The 12,778-nt window shown below is 45.5% G+C and overlaps 1 protein-coding gene across 9 annotated transcripts in view; it reads right to left on the bottom strand.

The window, feature by feature from the left end:
* MROH7 (maestro heat like repeat family member 7) overlaps positions 1-12,778 on the bottom strand; it is a 67,328-nt gene that overhangs the window by 19,837 nt on the left and 34,713 nt on the right. For all 9 annotated transcript variants that reach the window (XM_072649565.1, XM_072649572.1, XM_072649566.1 and 6 more), the window contains exons 8-15: positions 12,103-12,291; positions 10,312-10,447; positions 9,635-9,747; positions 7,611-7,787; positions 6,205-6,359; positions 5,317-5,455; positions 3,432-3,610; positions 1,627-1,764 (exon numbers count right to left, since the gene is read on the bottom strand). In XM_072649565.1, the coding sequence (XP_072505666.1) occupies positions 1,627-1,764; positions 3,432-3,610; positions 5,317-5,455; positions 6,205-6,359; positions 7,611-7,787; positions 9,635-9,747; positions 10,312-10,447; positions 12,103-12,291 (1,226 nt within the window). The remainder of the gene's footprint in view (positions 1-1,626; positions 1,765-3,431; positions 3,611-5,316; positions 5,456-6,204; positions 6,360-7,610; positions 7,788-9,634; positions 9,748-10,311; positions 10,448-12,102; positions 12,292-12,778) is intronic.

Below are 12,778 nucleotides of genomic sequence, written 5' to 3'. Positions count from 1 at the left end.
CTTCTGCTACCAGAGTAGGAAATGGAGTCAGAGGTCCTGGCCATTTACCATTTCTGTGACCCTGATAAAATCACTTGACCTCTACAGGGCTCATCCACCAGATGGCCTCCAAGATACCTTCCAGCATGTAAACCTGATTCTACATTAACGTCCCTGACAGAAGGCATCGGACTTTAGCTTGGCTACTATCCCAAGAGTACTACCTCCCTTGGGAAGCTCTAATTGCTATGAAGTTTTCACCGTGTTGAGCTGAACTCTCCCTCTCCTCTCCCTCCCTCTCTTCCTCACAACTGCTCATGATTCTGCCCTCAGGCGCCCAACAGAACAAGACTAATCCCCCTTCTTCAGCCTAGAAAAGAGAAGGGGGGCAGAGGGGTGACAGGACTGGACTATTCAATGATCTGAAAGGCTTTCTGGTACAAAAGAGATCAGCCTTATCCTACTTGGCCCCAGAAGGAGGAACAAGGACAAACGGGTAAAAGGTAGAAAGTCAGATTGTGTCAATCAGTCAACAAGCATATATTAAGGTCCTACTAAGTGCCAGGGACTGTTTTAGGCACATAGGATACACAGTCAAAGAATAAAACAATATGTTGGTTTAGACAGGACATTAGGAAGAGACTTCCAGATAATGAGAACTGTCCAAAAATAGAATCAGTTGCCTCCATAATTCTAGTGGGCTCTCCATCAGAGAAAGTCTTTAAGGGAGGGTCACAGGGATTGTGGGACATTCCTGTTCATCATCTTTGAGTGCTTGGGGGAGATTCTGTCATTCTGACTTGGTGCCAGAGCCTAGACTCACCCTACCTCCCAGTCCAGAGTGCCACGCAATGAACCACACTGCAGTGCATCATGAAGGGAATGCCTCTTAATGCCCTCAGTCACACAAGCACAGTCCTCGGCACTCAGGGTACATAGTACCATGACTTCTGCCTTGTGGTATGTCTGCAGGCCCAACTACTCCATGGCCCCTTGGGATAGCTCTCATTGTTAACAAAGATTTTTTTTCATTCCATCCATCCCAAATTGCCTCTTTGAAAGTCACCCATTGCTTCTAGCAATGGGGCCAAGCAGAAGAAATCTAATCCTGTTTCCATATGAAAATCCTTCAAATACTGGAGTCAATCAATCAACAAGAACTTATCAGCCTTCTACTCTGTTGCCAGTGACCGAGGTAAGTGACAGACAACAAAAGAGCAAACATTGTTTTCCTAGAACTAAAGATAGATTTTGTGTCTCCCCCGGAGTCTGCTCTCCTCTGGGCCAAATACCCCTAAATGCTTTCAGTGGAGTCCCCAGGGTTACAGTCCTCAGTCCTCTGCTGTCCTGATCCACAGCCCCTGGGTTATGACCTGTACTTTGGAAAGTGTGGAGCATTGGGAAGGGCTCTGGTCTAGGAGTCAACAGATCTGAGATATATGACCTTGCACAGGCTGTTTTACCTCACAGAGACTTAGTTTTCTCCTATGTAAACAAGGGATAAAAATACTTATGGAAATACAAGGACTGTTGTGAGAAGAGTACTTTGTATGCTAGAGTGTGCTATAGGTACAGGGAGACTTCAGTCCAGAGCCTGGCCTCTCCCTCCCAAACACCCAGAGTCTGGAGCCAGATCAGGGAGCTTACCTGGCCAGCAGAGAGACTCCCCGATGATGATGCTCAGCCTGACCCATGAGCTCCCAGCCACCTTGGCTCTCCAGCAGGGCAGCTTCGTAAGAACAACCCATCTTCATCAAAAGAGTCTTTACCACCTTCACCACCCACCTGGTGGGATAGCAGAAATCCAATATCACACCTACCCTTACTCTACCCTGAGGAAGTTGAGGTTTTCTGTCCTCCCAAACACCCTCACCTCCACCCAGGTCACCTTGGCCATGGCCCTGGGCCCCAGAATGCCAATGGAGGGGACTCCTCACCCCAGAACTACAGGTCCCTTTATTTACCTACAACCTATTACACATTCTGTGTTAGATACTATAAGTCTCCATTAGGGGGTGTTAGTGCATTAAAAACAAGGTTTTGGAAAAAAAAATTAGCCTTGGAAACTCAAGAATAAACAGAAGCAAAATTAATCATCCTTTTATCTTTATAATCTGCCTTTATCTACCTTCTGACATCCTTTTACCTGACCATCTATATTTATGGGATTAGAGCATTGTGGTCTGTCCCTATGTAGAGGCTGTGCCCTGAAGTCCTGGGGCTAAGTGGCAAAGCTGTGTCCTTTAGGTTTGCCCACACCCTCTTCCAACCACCTAGTTCTAAGACTCCTGTGTCACCCAGGATGAAACACTGGGTGGTGTTTAGAGTGCTGGCCATGAAACCGGGAAGACCCGAGTTCAAATCTCACTTCTGAAGTTTACTAGATGCATGACCCTGGGCAAAGTATTTCATCTCTCTAAGCCTCAGAGTTGGATTTGGTAGCTCCTAAGGTACCTTATGGCTTAAATGTATTCGTTTTCCCATTTGGCTTTAGACTCCATGGATTTTGAGTTTGAGTCCAAACTGTTGGTTACTAGCTGTGTGACCTAGAGCTGGTCACTTCCCTTTTATGACAATATTTCTTTGTCTGTGAAATGAGAAGTACAAAAGTGAGGGCTCATGAATATGTTAGGGTTACTCCTAGGCTCCGAGTGAGCAGTCATTCTCTCAGGACCTAACCAGTGTGAGTACTGATGGGATGCTACACTTACACTGCACGCATACCTGGGCTGTTGGGGAAAAACATTTTGTAAATCTGACATGTGTTCATGAAAATGCGAGTGAGTTTAGTTGAAGCTGCCAGAAGCAAATGAATCACATCCAGCTGCTGACCTAGATGAAAAGTTCATCAAATCTCAGGGTTAGAAGGGACTTACCGACATCCAACCACCCATCAATGAAGGAACCCAGCTTCCCTTGCCAATTTCCTCCAGATACTTTAGCCAAAATGGGGGGGGGAGGGGGCAGCAATTCCAGGAAATTACCTTACGCTAGTCACTCTACCTATTATCTACACATACTGTGTTAACTTGCTCCAACTTAGGATGAGAGGCAGCTAGGTAAGGGGATAATCATTAAGAGATGACATTTAAGTAGTAATATAACGTTTGCAAAGTATTTTATGTACAGATCTCATAGGTTCAGATTTCTGTTACTTACTACCTGTGCAAGGTTGGGTAAGTCCCTTCCCTCTGGACTATAGTTTTATCTGGAAAATAATTAGATTGTCTCTAAGATCTTTTCCCATTCCAAATCTTGTGATCAGTTCTTGCCCTCCACCCCTGACCCCCAAATAATTTGGCATGTTTTATACATGTTTTATAAGCTTATGTTCAGAGGAAGGAAATGAAGAATTAGCAGATTATCTAACTGTGCTTCTGTTTACCCTTGTATTGCCAAATCTAAAGGGTGGTTTGTTGGAACTCAGGTTTGGTAACAGGAGTAGAGAGTACCGGACAGGGATGAAGATGGAGCTTGAGCAATTCGTGAAGTTACAGTTGTTGCTAGGCAAATTCAGGCCAATGTGGTAATGGACCTGGACCAACAAAGCAAGCAGCAGCTGGGGGTAGATGCGTCTCACTCGGCCCACACAGCTGTTGACGGAGAGGAGCTCGCACAGGCCACTGGCTGCCTAGTAGGGGAGGAAGGTGAAGTCCAAGGTTGTCTTTCATAGCTCACTAAGCTCTCCTCCCCCACTGCCCCAGTAAATACCCTGTCCCTCTCTAGGGGAGGCCAGGTCACTGAACAAGTTTTGATGACTTCAGCCTTTCTCTACTAGGTCAAAGTGTAAGGCCCTGTGAACCTCTGGGGAGGGCCCACCTAACCACAATATCTATCTGAGGGAAGCAAAGAGGATCCCAGCCTCCAGGGGCTCCAGAAATGTCTCTCTCAGCTGAGGGCTTAGAGGAAGAGGCAAGCCACAAGATTCTGAATTTTCTCCTCTCTTTGTCTAAAGACTCAGTACATTAAGCTGAATATGTATGTAAACAATATTGGTTGGGTGATACCAGTCCAACTAATGGGTTAAAGGATGTTGGGCAAGTCAGATGAAGTAAAGGAAGGAAGAACATACATACACAGTTGGGGACAGAAATACATTTCATTCAATAGGGAAATTGGAGGTAAAGGAGAGAAGGAGGGGAGGGAGAATTAGGGGGAAGGCAGAATAAGAGAGATATTGGACCAAAACAAAACAATCTAATGATGTATAAAAAGTTTTAAGCTCTCTTGAGATAAGAAGGAATGAGAAACTAAGGGGAGTGCCCATAAGCTGGAGAATGGATAAACAAGTTATGGCATATAAATGTGATGGAATATTAGTGAGTTGCACAAAGTGATGAAGATGGATGATTTTCCAGAGAAACCTGGAAGACTTGTATGAACTGATGGACAAAGAAGCGTATAGAACCAGAAGAACGACGTATACAATGACAGCAATATGGTCAATGCAAACAATTTCAAAAGAATTAACAGCTCTTATCAATGCAGTGATCAACCAAGATTCCACATAACTAATGATGAAAAAGACTACTCAGCTCCTGATAGACAGAGGAAGAACTCAGACTGCAGAATAAGAGGAAGATTTTTTAACATGATCTTTGGGAAATTTGTTTTGATTGACTATATATTCTTTGTAAAGGAGTCTGTTTTTCTTTAGTTCTCAAGTTGGAGGAATGGGAGAGGGTGAGAAGGTAAATTTTTGCTGATTGAAAAAAATTAAAATATAATGTTAAAAAATTGAACAAGTCATAAATGAATTCACAAAGAAACAAACCCCAGGACCAGATGGATTTATAAGCAAATTCTACCAAACATTTAAAGAATTAATTCCAATACTACACAAAATAAGGTTGATTGGAGAAATATCAACAATCTGAGATATGTAGACGATATCATTTTGATGGCAGAAAGTTAAGAGAAATTAAAAAGTCTCTTGATGAAGGTGAAAGAGAAGGGTGTTAAAGCTGGCTAAAAATTCAAAATTTAAAAAACTAAGATCTTGGCAACTGGTCCCATCACTTTCTGGCAGACAGAGAGAGGAGGAATGGAAACTGTGTCATATTTTAATTTCTCGGGCTCAAAGATCACTGAAGATAGCGACTGCAGCCATGCAATTAAAAAACACTTGCTCCTTAGAAGGAAAGCTATGGAAAATATCTGAACAGCAGACAAAAAACAAGAGATATCACCTTGCTGACCAAAGTCTGTATGATCAAAGCCATCTATGGTTTTTTTCCAGTAGCAATATATGGCAGTGAAAATCAGACTATAAGGAAAGCTGACTGAGTAAGTGAAAGAAGAGATGAAGAGATTGAGGAATGAATACAGAGTCCTTACCGCCAGGGGTACAATGGAGGCCCGACCCTTCTTGGTGATGGGCTTCTCTTTCAGACTGGTCAGGAGCAGCTCCAGAAGGTCCCGAATGTCACAACTGGGTTTCCGAAGAATTAGCTGCCTCCACATCTCTGCTCCATTGCTATGAGGGTGCAAATTCAAGTCATGAAGGTGGTGTGAATCCACCCACTTGCCAACGAAATCCAGATGGATGGGAAAGAAATGGGACAAAATGGGGAGTGGCAATCATCGGGGGTCATGGGTAGATATAGTTCAATACAAATTGGAATGGGCTTCTTTGGGAGACAGGTAGTGAGTTCCTCTTCAGTGAAGGTGTTCAAGCAGCAGCTGGGTGACTATTTCTCAGAGAGAGGATACATATATAAGACAGGGAGTTGAATCAAGTGAACTCTCAAGTTTCTTCAAACTCTTAAATTTCAAAATGTGTATGACTCTAGGATCCTTACTCAGTGATCTTCCCAAAGAACTGGGCATGAAAGATCATTTAAACACAGGTTACTCTAGTTCTAACCCAATCCCATTCCTGTCTGGTCACTTCCATCACCAAGGATTCAGTGGGGAAGACAACAGGGTAAAGCTGGCCCTGACTTGGTCCTCACCACTAATGTTATGAATATTCTATGAGTTATTTTCAAAGATAATAAGTATAGTGGATCATAATGACTCACATCTACATAGTACTATTTAGCTCTGCCACCCAATAGCTGCCTGACTCAGAACAAGTGGTTTAATCCCATTTGAGGTAGAGCTTATTCCTCATTTGACAATTGAGGCAACTGAGGCTATAGAAGGAGAAAACCTAATTCTTTCAGATAAAGGTTGTGGAGGCACCTCAGGCTGAGGCCCTGCCCCAGCCCCCTTGACTGATACCTGTCCAGTGGGAGGGGACACATGAGCAGAGCAATGACCACTTCAGTCATGAAGGAACTGGCCAGGAGGGAGATTGGCAACAGGGCAACTTCCCGGGCTCGTGGCTCATGGATGGCACTTAGATGCACATAGATGCCACTCATGATGTCTGGTATCTGAAGGAAAATGGGAGGCAGAAATAGAGGAGTGCAGGCAGACAGAAGAGAGAGGAAAAAGGAAAAAGAGTGGGACATAAAGGGAGAGAAGAGAGAGAAGGTAGGAGGGGAAAGGAAGACAGGAGAGGGGAGGAAGAGAAAGAAAAACAAAGAAGGAAAAAAGAGGAAGAGAGCAGAAAGGATAGAAAATAGAAGAGAGGAAAAGAGAGAAGAGAGAGTGGAATGAAGTGGAAGAAAGAAAAGGAGAGAACAAAGGAAAAAAGATGAAAGACAGGAGGGGAGAGGAAGGAACAGAGGGGAAGAGAGGAAAATAGGGGAGGAGAGAAGAAAGGGGGACAGAGGAGGAGAGGAGAGAAGGGAGAATGGGGAGAAAGGGAAAATGGAGAAGGAGAAAGAGGAACCAGGTGGAAGAAAGGAGAAAAAAGAAAGGGAGAAGAGTAATAGAAATGGACAAGAGAGAGGAAGGGAGGAGAGGGACAAAGGGGAAGAAAGAGGAGAGAAGAGAGAAGGGGAAAGGAGAGGGACAGAAGGGAAGAGAGAGAAGAGAAAGGATGGCAGCAGAAAAGTGGAGAGGAGAGGGATAAGGATGAAGAGAAATGAAAAGAGAAAAGAAAAGAGAGGAAGAGACAATAGAAGAGGAGAGAAAAAAGGGAAGGAAGAGGAGAGGAAGTTGGGAGGAGGCAAGGGGAGAACCCAAGGAAAGCCAAGTAGAGAAGGCAGAGAAGAAAAAGATAGAAGGAAAAAGGGACAAATAAGGGAACAGGGATAGGGGAGTAGAGTGATGACAGGGAAAAGGACAAAAGGTCCAAAGGAACACGGTGAAAGGAGAGTGATTAGTAAGGACAGGAGAGAAGGGGAAGGAATCAAAGACAGAACAAAGAGAAGGTGAGACAGGAGGAAATCGGAGGTTACTGCACAGTCTCCTTCAGGGAGTAGACTCTGGGCCCCAACCTGAGAGTGGTGGCTCCCCTCCATTGAACAGTTCTCTCCTTCTGCCCCCAGTCTGGATATTACCCGAGGGGAGAAAGGGAAGGGAGAAGGGGGCACCCCTGGGCTCTGCTGCCTTCCAAATGTCTAGTCAAAAGGTCTCCTCTCCAATCTTCCCATTTCTGCCCCATTGGTGACCCAAGGGAGCTGTCCAGGGGTCAGATCACCCAAAGATGGAGTGGAGGTAGGAAAGGGGAGGGTTGGGAATCCCTGCCCTTGGGACTGCCTCCCTCTCTGTAGTACTTTCTCTGGCAGCCTTCTTACCACGTCTAATACCCTGTGTCTATACCACTCCAGAACCGAGCTCAGGGTGACCTCAGAAGCCAACTGCATCATCTCGGCTGTGTCCTTTGAAGGGGTCTCCTGATCATCCCTCAGACCTTCCAAAGCAGCCAGGAGCAGGTCTTTTACTTGTTGGGGTCCAAGAAAGTCTCCAAATTCCTGAAATGCATTGACACATGCAGAAAGTTAGCTTTATTCCACTTGGCACCAGTGGAAAGAATTAGACCCAAGGAGTATATGTTGAAAAGAGGCAGATCCTCCACCACAACATTTTTTGTATCTTAGGTAACAAAGAGAGATAGCATTCAGAGCTGGAGCAGCCACAGTGGGGGCAGGGGGAGATTAAAACTTCTGTCTGACTGCACACACTCCTGTGATGTAGCTATGACTGCAAAGGGAAGAAAATCAGAGATACAGATGCCTGAGGACAGAGTGAGGACAGACTATTGACAGTCTATGCTTTCTTTCCGAGAGCATGGAGATCAGGACCAGGGAGTGGGGTGAAATGGTTTGTTTCCCTTCCTTTTCTTTTCTAACTCTGAGACCAAGGATGGTTAAGGACACTCCCTTCCTACTGACCTTTGGGAATCAGGGTGACAGTAAACAGGGTGGGTAGCTGAACACTCAGCTCTATCAAGAGTGGCTAAGTGTCCTGCCACTTAGAGTTACAATCCTACTTTGCATTCATTTTTATGCATTTTTACACATAGCTGCATTTACCCTCATTCGTAAGAGACTGAGTTCTTTCTGGATAAATGGAAAAAGAAACTAAAATGATACATCTAAGTGGGAGGGTGCAAAAGCCAAGAGAGCTATTGGTTATTCTTTTTAAATGTTTATCATATTTTTAATGAACAAAAATCTGCTTTCTCTCCTCACCCCCTCCCTCCACAATGAAAAAGAGAGAAAAACAAAACCCTTGTAACAAATGTGCATAGTTATAAGTTATTTTCAAGAATTAATCTATTTTCCTGGAAGTTAAATACAAGGCCCCAGAAGCAACCAGGGAACTATTCAAAAACAGAGTTCCGTATCATTAGGGATGGTCCAGGAGGGCAAGAATGATCACTCCCAACCTGGCCCAGCCCACGACTTCTGGGCTACTTCTGAGACCTTTTCACCTGACACCACTTTTCAGCTCCTTTTAATGTCCCCGTTACAATACAAGTTCATTGAAAGCGGGGACTGTCACTCATTTTACTTGTATCTATATTCCCAGAGTTTAGCACAGTGTTTGGCTTAATCAATGTTCTATCTACTTGCTAGGATGTTGAAGAGGGAGCTCTTGGTTTAGGCAGCTTCTGAGGTCCATTGTTACAGAGGACAGACCCACTCCCACCTCCACCCCTGCCATTCTTGCAGAAGGTAAGAGTTGAGCAGGGTCTTGAAGGTAGCCAGGGAAGCCAGGAGGTAAAGGTGAGGAGGGAGGATATTCCCTGGTCGGGCAAGGAATCCATCCTGGGTACAACAAGCTCCAGCCACACCACCCACTGAGTGTTATGCCCCTAAGGCTGATAGCACCTCCCTCTCACTCCTCAGCCCTGCAATGTGTGGAGGGGTCTGATGGAGATCAGGAGTGCAGGGAGACCGGTTATGTCCAGAGAATAGTCTTAGGGAGGGACTACTAGGTCAGGGAGGAAGCTTGTGTACATGTATGCGCACGCACACACACACACACATACACATACATGTACACACATACACATACATACACAGACACACATATACACACATACACATATGCACATACACACATAGACACACACGCACACACACACACGCACACACACACACACACACACACACACACACACACACACACACACACACACACACACACCCTGGAGGCAAAGCCCTGGTCACTCACACTAAGGCCCTGGATCAATAGGATGTAAGCCCCTGGAGAACAAGCATTGTTCCATTGACCAGCACACAGCAGACACTTCATTAGCTCTCGTTGCTCGATGGCTCCACCACCAGCTCCCCCCTCCCCCTTGCCTAGTTACCGCGATCACTCTCAGGATGTTTTGGCAGGGGCTGATGGGGTTGTAGGGGCCTAGAAACCGCTTGTTGCTCTTGTGCAGCTCATGCTTGTTGGTCTCTTCCTTATCTAAATGCCCTAGAAGAAGAGGGAGAGATGGAACTTTCCTCTTAGACAGTGTCCCCACCCCCACCCCAGCTCAGCCTGTCCAGTCTTCCTAGGAGCTGGGCAGGGTCAGCGGGCCCCGAAGCCCAGGGATCCAGGTCATCCCTGCTGCCATCTTTTCTGGGAGCCTTCAGGATGCTGCCCAGGAGGTCAGAGTTGAGAAAGGTCCTTAAGGATCATCTCTCTGGCTCAGAATCCTCATTCTACAGATGAGGAAACAGGTGGAGAGAGCTGAGCTGCTAGAATGGGGCTGCATTAGATTGGGCATTGATTTAGCGGAAGCATTGGGCTAGACGGTCTTGGCGGACACTGTCCACTCCTAGCTCTGATACTCTATTTTCTTAATTATGTCCTAAGGTCTCTTCCAGCCCTAACGCTCTAGGTTCTCTCATGGTGTGTGCTCTTCCCTTCCAGTTGCTGTTCCATGTTCCAACATCCATAATGTTCAAGGAGATCCCCTATACTCAGGAGAGCTAAGGACCTGATGCTATTTGTGGGTAGGAGGGAGCTTCCTTGGGCTCTGATCCCATCACATACTCTTCTGGAGCTCCAGGATGGTGTAAAGGATGATGACGCCGTCCAGGGCTTCATTGCCGATCTCTTCATCTGGGTCGCATATTCGAAGAATGAGCCGTCCCAGCAGAAGACCAAACGTGGGGAAGCCAAAAATTGTCTGTTGGACAGAATCACAGAGCACAGTTGGGTCTCATATGCTGCTGAGTTTAATATGCCCATTTTACAGCTGAAGAAGCTGAGGATGAGAATTTCAGGGATTTGGTCAGTTACAGAGCTCACAAGGATCAGAGGCAGGATCTGAAACCAGGGCTTTCTGCCTTGCTCAGTAAATTAACAAAAGCTTATCCATATTGACTCATCTTTCTGAGTTCAAATCTGGCCTCAGACACTTACTAGCTGTGTGACCCTGGGCAAGTCACTTCATCCTGTTTCCCTTAGTTTCCTTATCTGTAAAATGAGCCAGAGAAGGAAATGGCAAACTACTTCAGTATCTTTGCCAAGAAAACCCCAGATGGGGTCATGAAGAATCAGGCACAGCTGAAAGGACTGAATGACAAAATAAATACTTATTCCATGCATCCATCCAGTCAGTCAAACTGACCTGAAGTCTGTTAGGCATACACCCTACGCTTTCTCAGTGGCACACTTATGTCGTAGGGATGGAATTCTTCTTTCCCTTTCTTTGCATATTGAATTTCAAACAGCCTTTAAAACCTGCCTAAGTGCCATCTCTTCCAGGAAGCCCTCTGATTTCCCCACCTTGGGGTAGAGAATGACTTCCTCCTCTGACCTCACCTAATGCACTCACCTAGTGCTTCTCTGCTACCTAACTAGGTGTTATATTTATTCATGTAGGTGTCTTCTCTCCCCCTACAGGACTATATCATCCTAATAGTTCATATCTTCCCCCCCCATGGCTAATGGTGCACTGTTCTACCCAGGGGAAGGTACACTCCATGGCCAAAAGGTGACTTTTTACCTCTGGGTTTACTTGCTCAAAGATCAAGCCTCAAACCCAGTTCACTCTAGAGTTCATAGACTGGCAGCAAGTCCCCACTCATCTAGCAAAGAGTGGATATAAATACTAAATAGTAATTGTTTCTCTTTTACCCAGGAACACAGAGGGTCTTCCCCTCCCAGTTTGATTCTTTTTTTTATTAAAGGGGCCATCCCTTGAGAAACTACTTAAAGAAGTCTATTCATTGAATGGGTGTATCTCTCTCAAAGTGAGAATGCTATAAGTCCTAGGCCTGAAAGGGCCAGGGTCTCCCATTGCATCTTGGGCCATCTCTAGTCATCTTGATGAATATTAGGCCACTGGACCCAGATGGCTCAGGAGGAGAAGGTGAGGTTGGTGACCTTGCACAGCCCTCCCTCACTCAAATCAAAGTCAACTGCAAGTCATGTCATCATCTTGATGTCATGGTCCTCTGAGAATGAAGGTGCACTGCTCTGTACACAGTCAGTCCTTTCTAAACAAATGGATGTTGAACTGACTAGAACTGACACAGATATACACACAAACACAGATAAGTGTGTGTATATGGAGACAGCAGGAGAGTTCAGGATGCTTCAGTTCTATTTCTGGTCAATTCCTCTCTGTGGGTCTCAGTTTTCTTCTCTATCACAAGTCAGGATTAGACTAGAAAATCTGGCCAGTCTCTTCTAGCTCTAACATACCAAATACACACACACACACACACACACACAAATAATGCCCTCAGACACTCACAGATGACATATTCAGAAACAAGCAGACATGCATGGATGCTAATGGATATACACAGACCCTCTTGTGAGGCAGGTACCCACAAAATAGTGCCCTCGGTTGTGTTCGAAGGTCAGCTGTTCATTAGACTCCACCAAGAAGTTCAAGACCTGCTCTATGAAACTGGTAAAGAAAAGAGGGGTCTGGAGTGTGCAGTTCAGCAGGAAGACATTGCTGTTCACCGCTCGGGCTCTCTCGTGGGCCTTGGCAGATGTCATCCAGGGTCCCAGGGGCTGTGGGAAGAAGAACTTTTCTGCGGTGGCTGAGGCAAGTAGGTCAAGAGACCCAGCCTCAGGTCCCAGCTGCGCCCTTCATTCAGTGTGTGACCTCAGACCGGGTTCCTCTCTCTGGGTCTTGTGTCCCCCTTTGTCAGGTAAGGCCATGGGGTGGATGATCCTGAAAATCCTTCCTAGCTCTGAGGTGCTATTAGTCTCTGTTTCTGTGGTTGCTGGGCCTGGGCTCTCTCAGCTAGTATTAGGGGCCAGAAGGGAACTTAAAATGTAGAATGTTAGAGCTGGGAGAAGTGCTAAAATGCAGAATGTTAAAGCATGGGCACTAAATGATAAAGGTAGAAAAAACCTTATAATGTAGAATGCATAAAGTGTTTATTAGGACAGAGAATGTTAGGGCTTGAGGGAATTTTAGGATCCAGAATGGGAGAGTTACAAAGAAAGATCCTTAGAGCACAGAATGTATAAAATGTACATAGATTGGAAGGGA

The sequence above is a fragment of the Notamacropus eugenii genome, chromosome 2 (genome assembly GCF_028372415.1).
Source record: "Notamacropus eugenii isolate mMacEug1 chromosome 2, mMacEug1.pri_v2, whole genome shotgun sequence".
NCBI lineage: Eukaryota > Metazoa > Chordata > Mammalia > Diprotodontia > Macropodidae > Notamacropus > Notamacropus eugenii.
The sequence above is the reverse complement of the archived record's forward strand: the minus strand, read 5'-3'. Positions and strand labels throughout refer to the sequence as shown.